This window comes from Mirounga leonina, unplaced genomic scaffold, assembly GCF_011800145.1.
Source record: "Mirounga leonina isolate KUSES-001 unplaced genomic scaffold, KU_Mleo_1.0 Mir_151, whole genome shotgun sequence".
NCBI lineage: Eukaryota > Metazoa > Chordata > Mammalia > Carnivora > Phocidae > Mirounga > Mirounga leonina.
This window is the reverse complement of record NW_023270377.1, coordinates 18,343,948-18,356,200: the sequence shown is the minus strand read 5'-3', so window position 1 is coordinate 18,356,200 and position 12,253 is coordinate 18,343,948. Positions and strand designations below refer to the sequence as shown.

The 12,253-nt window shown below is 53.4% G+C and overlaps 3 protein-coding genes across 11 annotated transcripts in view; 1 reads left to right on the top strand and 2 right to left on the bottom strand.

The window, feature by feature from the left end:
- Positions 1-1,544, bottom strand: part of ZNF142 (zinc finger protein 142) — an 18,117-nt gene extending 16,573 nt beyond the window's left edge. Inside the window, exons 1-2 of one of the 4 annotated variants that reach the window (XM_035007121.1) lie at positions 1,361-1,544; positions 943-1,094 (exon numbers count right to left, since the gene is read on the bottom strand). The gene's annotated coding sequence lies outside the window, so the exon portion shown is untranslated. Of the gene's footprint in view, positions 1-942 lie in introns of all 4 variants that reach the window. The other 3 variants (XM_035007120.1, XM_035007122.1, XM_035007123.1) reach the window with 3 other exon arrangements.
- On the top strand, positions 1,463-5,655 carry LOC118012041 (mitochondrial chaperone BCS1). Of its 4 annotated transcripts, none has more exons than XM_035007130.1 (8): positions 1,463-1,518; positions 2,978-3,346; positions 3,448-3,587; positions 3,776-3,970; positions 4,241-4,304; positions 4,539-4,708; positions 4,945-5,062; positions 5,199-5,655. In XM_035007130.1, the coding sequence occupies exons 2-8, from the start codon at positions 3,027-3,029 to the stop codon at positions 5,449-5,451; spliced, it is 1,260 nt and encodes a 419-aa protein (XP_034863021.1). In that variant the 5' UTR covers positions 1,463-1,518; positions 2,978-3,026; the 3' UTR covers positions 5,452-5,655. The 4 variants fall into 4 exon arrangements, with proteins under 4 accessions (XP_034863021.1, XP_034863019.1, XP_034863020.1 ...); XM_035007128.1 differs by lacking the exon at positions 1,463-1,518 and adding an exon at positions 1,679-1,732; XM_035007129.1 differs by lacking the exon at positions 1,463-1,518 and adding an exon at positions 1,849-2,764.
- Positions 5,656-5,941: 286 nt separating this feature from the next.
- RNF25 (ring finger protein 25) lies at positions 5,942-12,228 on the bottom strand. 3 transcript variants are annotated; one of them, XM_035007118.1, is made up of 10 exons: positions 12,148-12,228; positions 9,751-9,825; positions 9,409-9,511; positions 9,251-9,318; positions 9,088-9,157; positions 7,870-7,941; positions 7,635-7,772; positions 7,188-7,277; positions 6,783-6,917; positions 5,942-6,580 (listed from the first exon to the last, which is right to left on the bottom strand). In XM_035007118.1, the coding sequence occupies exons 1-10, from the start codon at positions 12,186-12,188 to the stop codon at positions 6,002-6,004; spliced, it is 1,371 nt and encodes a 456-aa protein (XP_034863009.1). In that variant the 5' UTR covers positions 12,189-12,228; the 3' UTR covers positions 5,942-6,001. The 3 variants fall into 3 exon arrangements, with proteins under 3 accessions (XP_034863009.1, XP_034863008.1, XP_034863010.1); XM_035007117.1 differs by having other exon boundaries at positions 7,188-7,280; positions 12,148-12,227; XM_035007119.1 differs by lacking the exon at positions 7,870-7,941 and having other exon boundaries at positions 7,188-7,280; positions 12,148-12,227.
- Between the last annotated feature and the right edge of the window lie 25 nt (positions 12,229-12,253).

Genomic DNA, 12,253 nt, shown 5'->3' with positions numbered 1-12,253 from the left:
CCCTCCGCCTGATGGGCCTTTTCCCCTTCTCCATCTCTCTTATCTGGCTAATCAACTCCCATCCTTTAAGAATCTGCACAAATGTCACTTTGGCTATGGCTTCTTGACCCCTCTGGGGTCCCACTGGCATCTGTACCTAGCTCTGCCAGAAACTGTCACACTGCACCTTTGTTACCTTTCAGTCTCCCTCCCTAGACTTGGAGCTTTCTGAGTGCAACTGACTGACAATATCACTTCACTGAACACAAACCACAACAGTCTACACAAGTCAGACAGATGAGATTCTAGTGAAGAACTGCAGACACAGAGATGCATCAGAGGAAAGCTAGATTTCTACAAAGATAACAAACCAGTGGTTCCTTAGGTATAAAGTAACCCACCCAGAGAAATATCACACTCATTGACTCTGGCCTCATATTGAAAACACCAGAACACAATCGAGAAATGAATGGCAACTAAACTGCATATCCTGTTATACAGGGCTAAAATTAGCTGAAGCTGAATAATTAGTAATGTATAAGAATGGCGGTAATAGCTTCATGAAATTGAGTCATGCCCGTCGAGTGAGGGCTTAGGGCTAGGAAATCAGGTTGCAGGTGAAAACCCTGCAACTCAAAACCTCGGCTCAGGGGAAGGTAGCTGGGAAGTGCACTTCCACGGTCAGAGGGTTCTCTGGAAACCACAGCCTTCGCTTACTGAATATTATCACCGCTCTGTGGGGAGCCAAGGAGGACTAGGTCCTTCTAGATGGAGAACCTGAACCTTCGGCCGCTGGAAGGCGGGTGAGGTGGGAGACAGGTAGTCACGAGAGGAGAAATGAGCGTATCTTTGGGGCAGAGGCATTGAGGAAGAGAAAGGACAAATTAAGGTGGAGAGAGGGCCTGCGGAAACAATGAGACCTGAGGCACCCGGGATTCCACCTGCCTTTGGGCTCTGACTCACCGCGTAGCCTCAGACAGATACAGTCACCTCGCTTCCCAGGGCCTCAGCTTTCCTATCTGTAAAGTGGAGGTGATGACAGCGTCCACATCGTTGGGCGGGAGCGAGAATCACAAGAGCCAGCAATTGGGAAAGGCGTTTTGTAACCTGCAAAGCTTGGGATGGAGCATCGTCATGATTACGGTCCTGAGGAGAGGCAGCGGGTAACCGGGCGGGGTCCAGGACAGTGACGCGGCTGGGGCACCGGGACTGCTGCTGTGGTGCGCCGGGGCCCCGATCGTCGGCGTGCTCCCTTCAGCACCTCCTCCCGAGGGGTCCCGCCGCCCAGGCCCACCCTCATCCTGGGGCTCGAGAAACTTTTGCCTGCGGCCCGCTCCACACGCACCCCCTACTACTTCCCGCCCGGCAGCCGCTCACTCACCTCCCGGCCCAGGGCGGGCGGGAGCCGAGTCTCTATGGTCCGCCAGCGGCTGGAGCGGCCTCCCGGGACTCCCTTTGTGCGACCGCCTCCGGCCCAGCCACCTCTAGGACTTCGGGGCCGATGGAGGCCGCTCTCTCTTCCGCTCGTCGGCTGACGGGGTACTCTATGGTTTTCTCTGGCGTTTCCCCTTGCCCCTTCCCCCAACCGAGAAGCCCGAGGACTACCATCGAGAGTTGTGGGGCAGAGCGGCAGGGCCCGCTGGGTGGGTGTGGCGGGAAGTAGGTGAAGGAACGCGGGGGCGGGGCCGAGCGGCGCTTCCCTCAAGTGCGCAGGGCTGAAACCATCGAGAGGGAGGGCCAGAGAGTCATGGCGGTAAGGGGGCGGGGTGACGGGTTATTCCAAATCACGCTGCCGCAGGCGCGAGCTGGAGTGTGGAGGGGGTTCGGGAGGGGGCTTCTGGGCGTCCGTCAAGGGCCAGGAGGGGGAAGGGCTTTGTCTGTGGCCTTCCATGCATAGGTATTTTGGCATTCTGGATTCTACTCTGAGCCTCCGCGGTGGTCTCGGCCGTCGGCTCACCGCCCCGCGTGCCCCCTGCGCCCCGCGCGAAGTGGCAGGGGCCGGGAAGGTGTACTAGAAACGACGTAGCCTCCTATCCCTCGGGATCTCTAGAATTAGACTCGGTCACGTTTTATTGGGGGGGGGGGGTTCGGGAAAAATCTCCATGGAGAAAGCAGCAAATGGACAGGTCTTCAGTTGGAGAGAGGGAAAGAATCAATTAGAACGGGTATTCCGCGTAAAGAGACGGGCTTGAGCAAGGAGAAGGTTCTTTGCGTGTTTGTACAACAGGGAGTATTAGGCGCTAAGAATGAAAGATAGGTGGGCGCCGTGCTGTGGACGGTTTTGAGTACCAGGCAAAGAAATGTTTACCTAATTCAGGGATCTGTTGAGAGCCAGCCATTGGAGGTGTTGCGGTACCCAAAGTAATAGGATTGAAGCGGACTTTATGAAGAAAGTTCTAGATCCCTGTGAGGTGATTTGGTGAAACAGTAGGTAGAGAGACCCATTAAGATGACATTTCAAGAACTAAAATTAATTTTCAAGAGGCAGTTGGGAGGTAATAAAGGGCTGAACAGGACGTTAGCAATTGAGCATATAAAGGACAGGGTATTTGAAGGACATTAATCATGGTGACAAGGCATAAGGTTACTGACAGGTCAGTGGAAGAAAATAACTTCTTCATCCCCTGTTCACTCTGGCCAGGGTTCTATCTCAGCGAATCCCAGGGACCACAGACATTCTGTCCATTATCCTGATGAGAAGCTGGTTACATTGCTCTCTCATGTTTAAAGAATCTTCAGACCTAGTCCTCTGGCAGAAAATGAGATAGGAACAGGATAATGAAGGGTAAAATGGAAAAAGAGGCCTGGAGTCTCAGCTCTTGCATTCCAGCACCTCCTCCAGCCCACAGAGGATATTGAAACACCCAGTAGCACTGACCTGTGCTTCCTGCACCTGGCTTCTGCGGGAGGGAGTGGGCAAGGGTGAGGAGGGATTGTGGAGTCCAGTTTCTGAACTAATCTTGTGCTTTGTCCCATCTCTGCTGCTCCCTACCCCCAGGTTTTGAAAATGCCTCAGAGCCTGTAAAGTTGAGTGTTTCCCTCTCAAGATGCCCCTCTCAGACTTTATTCTGGCCCTGAAGGACAATCCCTACTTTGGGGCTGGATTTGGGCTTGTGGGTGTGGGCACAGCCCTGGCCCTGGCCCGGAAGGGTGCCCAACTGGGCCTGGTGGCATTCCGGCGCCATTACATGATCACACTGGAAGTCCCTGCTCGAGACCGAAGCTATGCCTGGTTGCTTAGCTGGCTCACCCGCCACAGTACCCGTACTCAGCACCTCAGTGTTGAGACTTCGTACCTTCAGCATGAGAGTGGGCGCATCTCCACTAAGTTTGAATTTGTCCCCAGCCCTGGGAACCACTTTATCTGGTAAGGTTGGGAACCAGGGAGGGCTCAAAGAGTAGAAAAGGAGAATGAGGGGAGCTGGATTTGACCCATTCATTCACCCTGCCTTGACCATTTTTATTCAGGTATCAGGGGAAATGGATCCGAGTGGAACGAAGCCGAGAGATGCAGATGATAGACCTGCAGACAGGGACCCCTTGGGAATCTGTCACCTTCACAGCTCTGGGCACTGACCGAAAGGTTTTCTTCAACATCCTGGAGGAAGGTGTGGGATGGCACAGGCTGGCCTTACGTGGGGGTTGCAAGAATGGGGGCATTTGACATCGGAGCAAGGGAAGCTTGGAGAGGAGGATCTCAGCCCAGGGGACCAAGAGGGAAGCTGTTCTGGCACAGCTCTGCTTAATTGCGTGGCGAAGATCTGAGTTGTAACTTGTCTCATCTTCCCCCTCCTAGCTCGAGAGCTGGCCTTGCAGCAGGAGGAAGGGAAGACGGTCATGTACACAGCCATGGGCTCTGAGTGGCGTCCTTTTGGCTATCCACGCCGGCGGCGGCCGCTGGATTCTGTGGTTCTAGGACAGGGTCTGGCTGACCGAATTGTCAGAGACGTCCGGGAATTCATCGATAACCCCAAGTGGTACACTGACAGAGGTGAGCAGCAGCCGGGCTCCTGGCCAGGACGTTTTTGATGTGGTGTCAGAGCAGGGGGAAACGGGCTGGTCTCTGTGGCCAGACGGGCAAATATAAAGCTCTAGCCTAATTCCCAGACATTAAGGGGAAAAAGTTGCCGTGGGGGTGATTTCCTCCCATACCAAGGTCATCAGGCCACCAGGGGGCAGGGTTGGGAATGAATGTGGACATCTGGGGTAGAGTACAGGAATTCATTTTAGGTCTTGATGATCCTCTTGGCTGTATTCCTAGGCATTCCCTACAGACGTGGCTACCTGCTTTATGGGCCCCCTGGTTGTGGAAAAAGCAGTTTTATGTGAGTAGGGTCACATTCTCTCTTAATCCGTAAACTGGAGAAAAAAATCGGCCGTGGGGTTGGAAAGGGAGTTGAATGTGGGCACCAGGGAACAGGATAAACGTGGGACATGAGGAACGTTCGGGTCATAGAAGGGTTAGGTCTCTGAGACCCACCCAGGACGGTGAGGACAAGCATTTGGGCCCAGGAACGGCTTCCCAGGTTGCCCAGCTCCTGTCCTCCCATCCTCCATAGCACAGCCCTGGCAGGGGAACTGGAACACAGCATCTGCCTGCTGAGCCTTACAGACTCCAGCCTCTCCGACGACCGGCTCAACCACCTGCTGAGCGTGGCCCCACAGCAGAGCCTGGTGCTCCTGGAGGACGTGGATGCAGCCTTTCTTAGCCGAGACCTAGCTGCAGAGAGTAAGTGAGGGGAGTTTTGAGGAAAGGGGAAGCATTTCTAAATGAAGGTAAATGAGATACAGGAGTAAGTGAGGAGCAGTGGAAGAAAGTGGAAATCCAGAGGGCTGACCGAAGATGCCTGGGGTTGGCAATAGGAGTCCACAAGAGGCACAGATAAGTCAGGGAATGTGGTGGGGAGTAGAGGGTTTAAGCAGGGTCATGGCCAGCCACACTTCTTTATCTCTGCCTTCCTCTAGACCCAGTCAAGTACCAAGGTCTGGGTCGCCTCACCTTCAGCGGACTGCTCAATGCCTTGGATGGTGTGGCATCCACCGAGGCACGCATCGTGTTCATGACCACCAACCATGTTGACAGGTAAGAAGGGGTGAGGCCCTCTGAGGCTGCGAGGCAAGACTCCACCCCCTCAGCGCCTTGGGAGGATCAGAGGTTCTGGGGGGGTCCTGGTGGTACTTGTGCCTGTGACTCTGCCTTTCCTGCCTTGTCCCCTTAGGCTGGACCCTGCCCTGATACGCCCTGGACGAGTAGACATGAAGGAGTACGTGGGCTACTGCTCACACTGGCAGCTGACCCACATGTTCCAGAGGTTCTATCCAGGGCAGGCACCTTCCTTGGCTGAGGCCTTTGCAGGACGTGTCCTTCAAGGTACAACTCAGATCAGCCCTGCCCAGGTACAGGGCTACTTCATGCTGTATAAAAATGACCCTGCAGGGGCAATTCACAATGCTGAGTCTCTGAGGACATGACGAGCAGGCTGTCCTCAGCTCTCCTCCTGTAGATCAATAAACACCTGCCACACTATTCTGGTCTGACCTCCCTGTATTGGTACTTAAGTAAAAAGCAGGGGCCCTCAGGCAGCCACAGAGGCAAGTGCTGGGGGCATAAGCTAAGGCCAAGCTGGAAGAAACGCTATGGTAAACAGGGAAGTACAGTCTACCACCTAAAGGCATTCAATTTTTAAAAAAATGTGTATGTATAAAAACATGGATGTATATGAAGTGGGCGTGTGTGTGTTATGTTCCCGCATATTCTGCTTAAATGTTGGCATCTATCAGTTTTCCTGAAACCCACCACGCTAGATGGTATGTCAGACCTGTCTTTATTCGGACCCTGGTCTCTTGGGAAAATGGGACTTTAGAGTAAAGCTGGGGCTATTCTGCCATATAATCAGTCTTGCTAGAAACTCAGAAAGAGCCATACTGTAAGGCTAGGCACTACTAAGCAAAGAAAGCCAAACAAGGCCAAGTCTCTTTATTGCCCCCCTGCCCCCCCAAGTCCCTGCCCCCCACAGTACTGCTAGGAACCATCCTCAGACTCCAGGCTCAGGGGCTCCCTTCGAGTACCAGGACGATAGGCTCCCCGACCCCGAGGCAGGCGGGGGTAGGAGGAACCTGGTGTCCGACCCTTGGAGCGCTCCCAGCGAGCACAGTCCCGAGTCCTGCGGGGTGGGGGACCCTGCCAGTTGCCAGGGCCCTTCTCTTGGGGAGGACCTTCAACCCCTTGGCTACAGGGTTCTAGCTTTAGGTCCATGGGCTCCTTGAGGGGCCCCTCAGGAGGTGGCAGTTCCTGGGTGTCACTGGAACCTCTGTGGGCATGGCACTCCCCTCCCTTTAGGTGCCTCCGTTCAGGCTGTTTCCAGGGGCCTCGACTGGCCCGGGGGGGGTCTAGCATAGCTTTCGGGGTCTCGCCCAACCTTTGCTGATTTGGCCCAGCCCCTGCAATCTTCTCACACACGTACTGGGAGGCCACGGGCAGAGGAGCTGACAGGTTGGGTTGGGCAGCTGATGAGGTGGACAGTTCTGCGGCAAGGGCACTGGGTGGCTGGGATCCTCTGGAGGCCTCTATAGCCGACTCAGGCTCCACGGGGGCAGGAGGCTGGAAAGAAGTGCGCAGACGCAGTGAGGGAGATGTAGTTCCCCAAAGCGGGGAACTGCAGGCCTCTGGCTCACTACAGGGGCTGACCACCATCAGCCTATAACCTCAAGGGTAGAACAAAGCTCACCCTAGGGCCATGGCAGGGGGACACTAGTGGGAAGGTAGGTGGCAGTCTGGGAGGAGTGAGAAAGCCTTCCCTCACCTGCTGGAGGCTGATGAAGTACCGGTTCCGCTCAGCCTCGAGGTCAATGATGCCCCCCCGCTCCTGCTGCCTCTGGTAGAGCCGCTTGCGCTCTTCTTGTTGGCGCAAGCTCTCTGCGTTGGGCTGGTAGAGCTCCTGGAGGGAAGGGAGCAGAGTAGAGCGAAGAAGTAGACTCGAACCCCTGCTTTCAGGACTGCCCCGGGAGATCTGCATGAGGTGCTTGGGTGTGTCCCTCAGATTTGGGCTCCCAGAGCCTTCGCCTAGTGGGGGCTGCAGTTCTGCAGAGAGGTCCCAGGGAGGTCCAGCCCAATTCCAGAGATCCCATTCGAGGCAGACAAGATGCCATCCCTCCCTCCTCAGAGAACGCCATTATTCCTGGCTCAGATGAGAAAGGAGTCCCCTTACCATGGGCTGTTGGGGCTCGGGGGCTGCTTTCAGTGAGGCAAGATCATACACGAGGGGCTCTCTGCACACCGGACACTGCACACCGACTGCCTTCTAAAAATAGAGGAGAACTCACAGCCCTGCTTCCCAGCGCAGGGTGCTCGCCAGCGGCCCAACCCCGTCAGCCACCCTAATCTGCACAGCGCCGGGACCCAGGGCAGGGGCACACCGTTCAGCAGGGAAGCAGGACAGCGCAGGGCCTGCCTCTCCAGACAGAGGTCCGGGGACTCTGAAACTGCATGCAGTGTGTACATATGGATCTAAGAAGGCCCTTTTTTCTGGACAGAGGTGAGCTTTTGTTAAACCAAAGGGTATCTGTGACCCTAAAAAGGTGAGCAGCCACTGGAGCGGGGGGACAGAAAAGGGTGTGAGGCAGGGGCCGGGTGGGCGCAGGGCTGGCGCGCTGACCTGCTTGGTTGCGGCATGCGGCCGCTCCTGCTCCTGGCCTCGAGCCTGCAGCTCACGCTCCATGTGCTCGATGTACCGAGCGAGGCAGTGGCAGTGGAAGTAGTGGTAACACGGTGTTTTGGTAAAGGCCTCCTTCTCCTGAAGGGACGACAGACACAGGGCATGGCGCCAAAGCTCTCGTGAGCCCTCTGCTGCCCGTCGCGGGCTGACCCCAGGTCCCAAGAGAGAACCCCACCTGGAAACCATAGAGGCAGATGACGCACTGGCCATGGGGGATGTTGTTGTCTGTGAGGATTTCCTTCCCTTTCTGAGAGGAGAGAAGACACTGTTCAAACAGGGAGGCAGGGGCAAGAACTGTGCACAAAGCCCGTCACTTATTCCCAGGAGTGACCGTGGGACCGTCTCCTACCAAGCTGGTGTGGTACTTTGTGTTCCCGCCTCTCTGTCTTGATGAGACTCCCTCTGCCTGGAATCAATCCTCCATGTCCCTGCCCCTCCTGCCCCATCCACCCAGCTGCAAAATCCGATTTCACTGTTTCTCCACGCATTCTGTCACCTTTAATACACCTCAGGCATGAAAATGATATACCCGGGGAGAACAAAATGTCCTGTTGACACTCCTATCTTCTGGGATGCCTTCCTTGGTTCACCCTCTCTGATTATCACTCCCCCCAAAAGGCTGTTCTTGGAGGCAGCTTTCAGAAAAAGTCAAGGCATGGACAGCCCCAACGACGGAGAACTCAAAGGCATCGAGTTGGGCTATGAACTAACTCGTGTGCACTGCTGTTTGAATAGCTAATACTCTGGAATTCCACAAAGCTCAATGCTGCATCGTGGAGGCCGGCCTCAGGAGCACTACGGCGCTCTAAGCCCACCCTCTGACTCCAGGCCGCCCACCTTCATTCTTCTCTGGACATTTCTCTTCAAAACTTAAAGTTGAGGCAAACAAGACTGTACTTAATTGTGTGTTTTTAATCTCAAGCAACAGAAGTTTTCTGTGTACGTGAACTTGTAGCTCAGGGTGGTCCCTGTGGGTCGTTAACTTCATTAGGGTAGAGGCTCTGAGTGAAAGGACCAGGACGTTCTCAGTCCGCTCCAAAGGCAGGCCAGCCTTCAAATGTAGTCCGTGGCGAGACCCTCTAGGCAAGGTCCCTATCTCTGGCTACTTTTGGTTGCCAGTGCCAAGAGAATGCACTGAAACGGAATCAAGAAAAATCCAAGTTAAACACGAAAAGTCGTTTTCAAGATACTGGCGGCCGCTTGGGGAAGCTACAGAACTGTCTTTTGCGGGGGGAGCTCTTGGAAGCAGAAGAAAATCTTCCTCCTGGATTTAGGCCTCACCTAAACAAGGACTAACTGAATGTATGACTCCAGAGGTATTTAAGATTCTGGGCCCACTACCTCCCTTGAGAGAAACGGCTCTCACAGTTTCCCGAGCTAGCACACCGCTTACCTCGATGAGTTCATAGAGCATGGCAGTACCCAGCCCAGCGTTGGCCACGTGGCTCAGTGCCTGTGAAATCCTGGAAAAGGGCAAAGCAAACGTTAGGCGTGCCCCTTCCTCTCACCAGACTGAGCTGTATCCCGTTTTCCCTGCTCTGACCGGCCCGACTTACTTGTGGATCTGTTCATCTGAGAGTCCTCGCGGGTTACGGATAGAGATCTGTGGCACCTCATTGGGGTACTAGTGGGAGGAAATAACGTTACTGCTAAAGCACTCCACCCCAGGGCCTCTCCCCTTCCTCCCTTTGCTGCCGTGAAGCAGGGGCCTCACCTGTGCTGGGACCCGAAGCACCAGAGTGAAGCACACATACTGTGAATCCTGGTCTTCTGCAGTGGCAGGGTGCAGGGTGATGGAGATCTCCCACGGTGAAGATCTGCAGGTGGATGAAGTGGGGACCGGGCATGTGATTGAGCAGGAGTTTGAGGACCGGAAGATGGGGGTGAAACAGTGAAGCAGGTAGAGGAAGTGAGCACCGGGCTCCTCTTTTGGGGGCGATTAAAGAAGTCGTCTTTGTCTCCATGAGAACATTTTCTCTGAATCAAGGTTCGTGGATCTGCATGGAATTCTCTCATTACTAAGGGGACTCCTGCCCACCTCTAGTCAAATACGTACCTGCCATTTCCTTTAACCACCTGTAGTTCATCCAGATAGATAGACTCTAGCACCTCGACTTCAGAGGGAAGTACCCTAGGGAGACAGGAGGAGACTGACTCACCATTATAGCTCTCCCCGCTAAAGCCTGCTAGAGCCCATGAAGGCTGGCTTTATAGAAAACTGGCAATCTGCCTGAGTGCATGCTCTTTTTAACCTCCACAGAAATGGGGGAAATATGTTTTCTTAAGTTGTCAAGCAGCCAGGTAGGAAGCATGGGAATCAGAGTTTAAGGGACCATTTCTGTCAACAGATGAGGAAAGGTGAAGGTGAAAATGACTAGCTCAAGTGTCAAAGTTTAACAAAGGCAGAACTAGAACCAGAGCCAGGTTTCCTGACTCCCTGTTTTAAGTTGCATCGCGCTGCTGGTTGGCCATTTCTCTGACCCAGAAATAAGATGTCCACTGGTTCACATCAAGGTTACCAATACCACTCCTGGCTTTCCCTACACCACTGTTCACATGGATCCCAGCGTCTACACATACTGCCAATATCAGTTGCCCTAAGCCTACTCAGAGAAGATACCAACTGAACAGAAAAAGAGATCGAGGTGGTATTAAAGGCCGTGATGTAACAAAAGAGCCATCAGCTTGGGAGTAATAGGTACCAATCACTGACCAGCTACATGATCTGAGTAAGTATCTCTGTAAGCTTGAGTCACACTGTCTACCATATATAGATAATACCACCTACTCTCCAGGGTTGTTGCGAGGATAAAAAGTTGTTTATGAAAGTACCTAATAATATCTTGGCCATAGTAGCTAGTCTATGTTCTCTTTTCTCCTATTTGTATATAACCTTCTCCCGTGAAAGGAAAGAAGGAAGGATATAGTTAGTATTCAATGTATTTTTGACCCTTGTTATCTGGTTGATTTAGATCAACCTGTTTAGGTCAGGATCTGGTGGTCTGGATGTAAATGAGAGGACATACACGTTTAATTATAGAAATAGCCGTTGTAATGACACTGAAAGTTAGTGATAGGCTCGAGTCCATAGCTCTACCCAGGTAATGCATGTAAAGATGCACGCTTGCTTTCCTTTCTTATATTGTTCTTTCTTCATCAAGAGCAGGATTGCCCTAGCATGACCCATATATTACTGGTTCTCAAATTTTCTTTTTAAGTCTTAGACACCTCAAAATATAGCACAGATAACTGTGGAGTAGTTTTGCTTGACATAAGTGTGGGAGTCTCAGAGCACAAGCTAGCTGTGCGATCACTACTGCCCTCTCCATGGCTCAAAGTGTCTCCTCAGAATCTTAAAAGTTCCGCTGAACAAGGTGAAAACGATGAGCCCAGGTGGTCTCAAAAAGGCCAACACTGGCTGGCCTCCCTGAACCAACAAAACACTGAAGTGTAACCTCCATCAAGAGGCCCTTCAATACTTCACCCACCCTAGCTGGGACTTGGGCCCTGGATGTGAGGTATGGAATGGGATGATGGTAAGGTGGTGACAAAAAAAAAAAAAAAAAAAAAAAAGGGGGGGGGCAGGGGGATTGTATAATGTCCTAGAACTAAAAACTAAGATTCATGGAGTCAGACAACCTGGATTCCTAGTCATAACTATGTACCTTTTTAGCAAATCGATTTACCTCTTCAGGCCTCATCTAGGCCCCTCAGGGGCCCACACCTCAGTTACAAAAAGGAGGCTTTTATGTTACAAATCCACCCTGATCCTATCAACTATTCTATGAGGTAGATGCCACACCCACTTTTTTACATCTGAGGACACTGACTCACAGAACCTGGGTGGCTTGGTCAGCATCACACGCTAATAAAATGTGGAGTGAACCCACATTTATCCTATTTCCAATCTTCCAGGCTTTGGTCTCTTGTTAAGAATGCTTCAGAGAGGGACTAGGAGAGCTTTTTGTGAGGTGTAAAGCTTTATTCAGACAACAGTCCTCATTGGTGCTGTCGGGGACAGACCGCTGAGGACAGCCTCGGCGGAAATAGGCTGATCCAAGGGGAAAGGGGGTCGGGGGGCTGGAGGACATCGGTTCCGGGAGGTAAAAGGGAGGTGGGGAGAGCTAATAAGCAGGCATCCTCCGGGACCCTGAACAAATCCACTTCAGGACAATGGGACGAGCGAGGCCGAAGAAGAGGGGATCAAGCCAGATAAGGCGCAGCCCGAGCTGGCCTGGCCGGCGCAGATCCGGTCTCCTCTCCCACCAGATCGGTGCCCCTCCACCCTCCTGCTCCCCAGTACAGAAGGTCTCTTAGGAAGACATGTCAGCGTCTCTGTTATCCCTTATCCCTCGCTCCGCCCCACAAGCCCGCCGTACGGACCGTCCGCGGCTACTGCTAGTCCCCCGGATCGGATCCAGGCGGCCAGCCAAAGCCCATGCCCCCAAGTTACCAGTCCTCCTCCCCTGCAGCCGCCGACGCAGTCGCCGCCATGTCTTCTCCGGCCCACAGCCGGAACCGGAAATACTCTCGGGGAAGTCAGGGGCGGCAAGTTAAAG

Bases quoted from the DNA above. Each gene is read 5' to 3' on its own strand.
- RNF25 (XM_035007117.1), bottom strand. From the start codon at position 12,188: ATGGCGGCGACTGCGTCGGCGGCTGCAGGGGAGGAGGACTG. The intron at 9,158-9,250 runs GTAAGTCGGGCC...GCCCTTTTCCAG, and splicing joins TCAGATGAACAGATCCACAA to GATTTCACAGGCACTGAGCC. The intron at 7,942-9,087 runs GTAAGCGGTGTG...CTCTCCTCTCAG, and splicing joins TGCTCTATGAACTCATCGAG to AAAGGGAAGGAAATCCTCAC.
- LOC118012041 (XM_035007130.1), top strand. From the start codon at position 3,027: ATGCCCCTCTCAGACTTTATTCTGGCCCTGAAGGACAATCCCTACTTT. The intron at 3,588-3,775 runs GTGTGGGATGGC...TCCCCCTCCTAG, and splicing joins CTTCAACATCCTGGAGGAAG to CTCGAGAGCTGGCCTTGCAG. The intron at 5,063-5,198 runs GTAAGAAGGGGT...TTGTCCCCTTAG, and splicing joins ACCACCAACCATGTTGACAG to GCTGGACCCTGCCCTGATAC.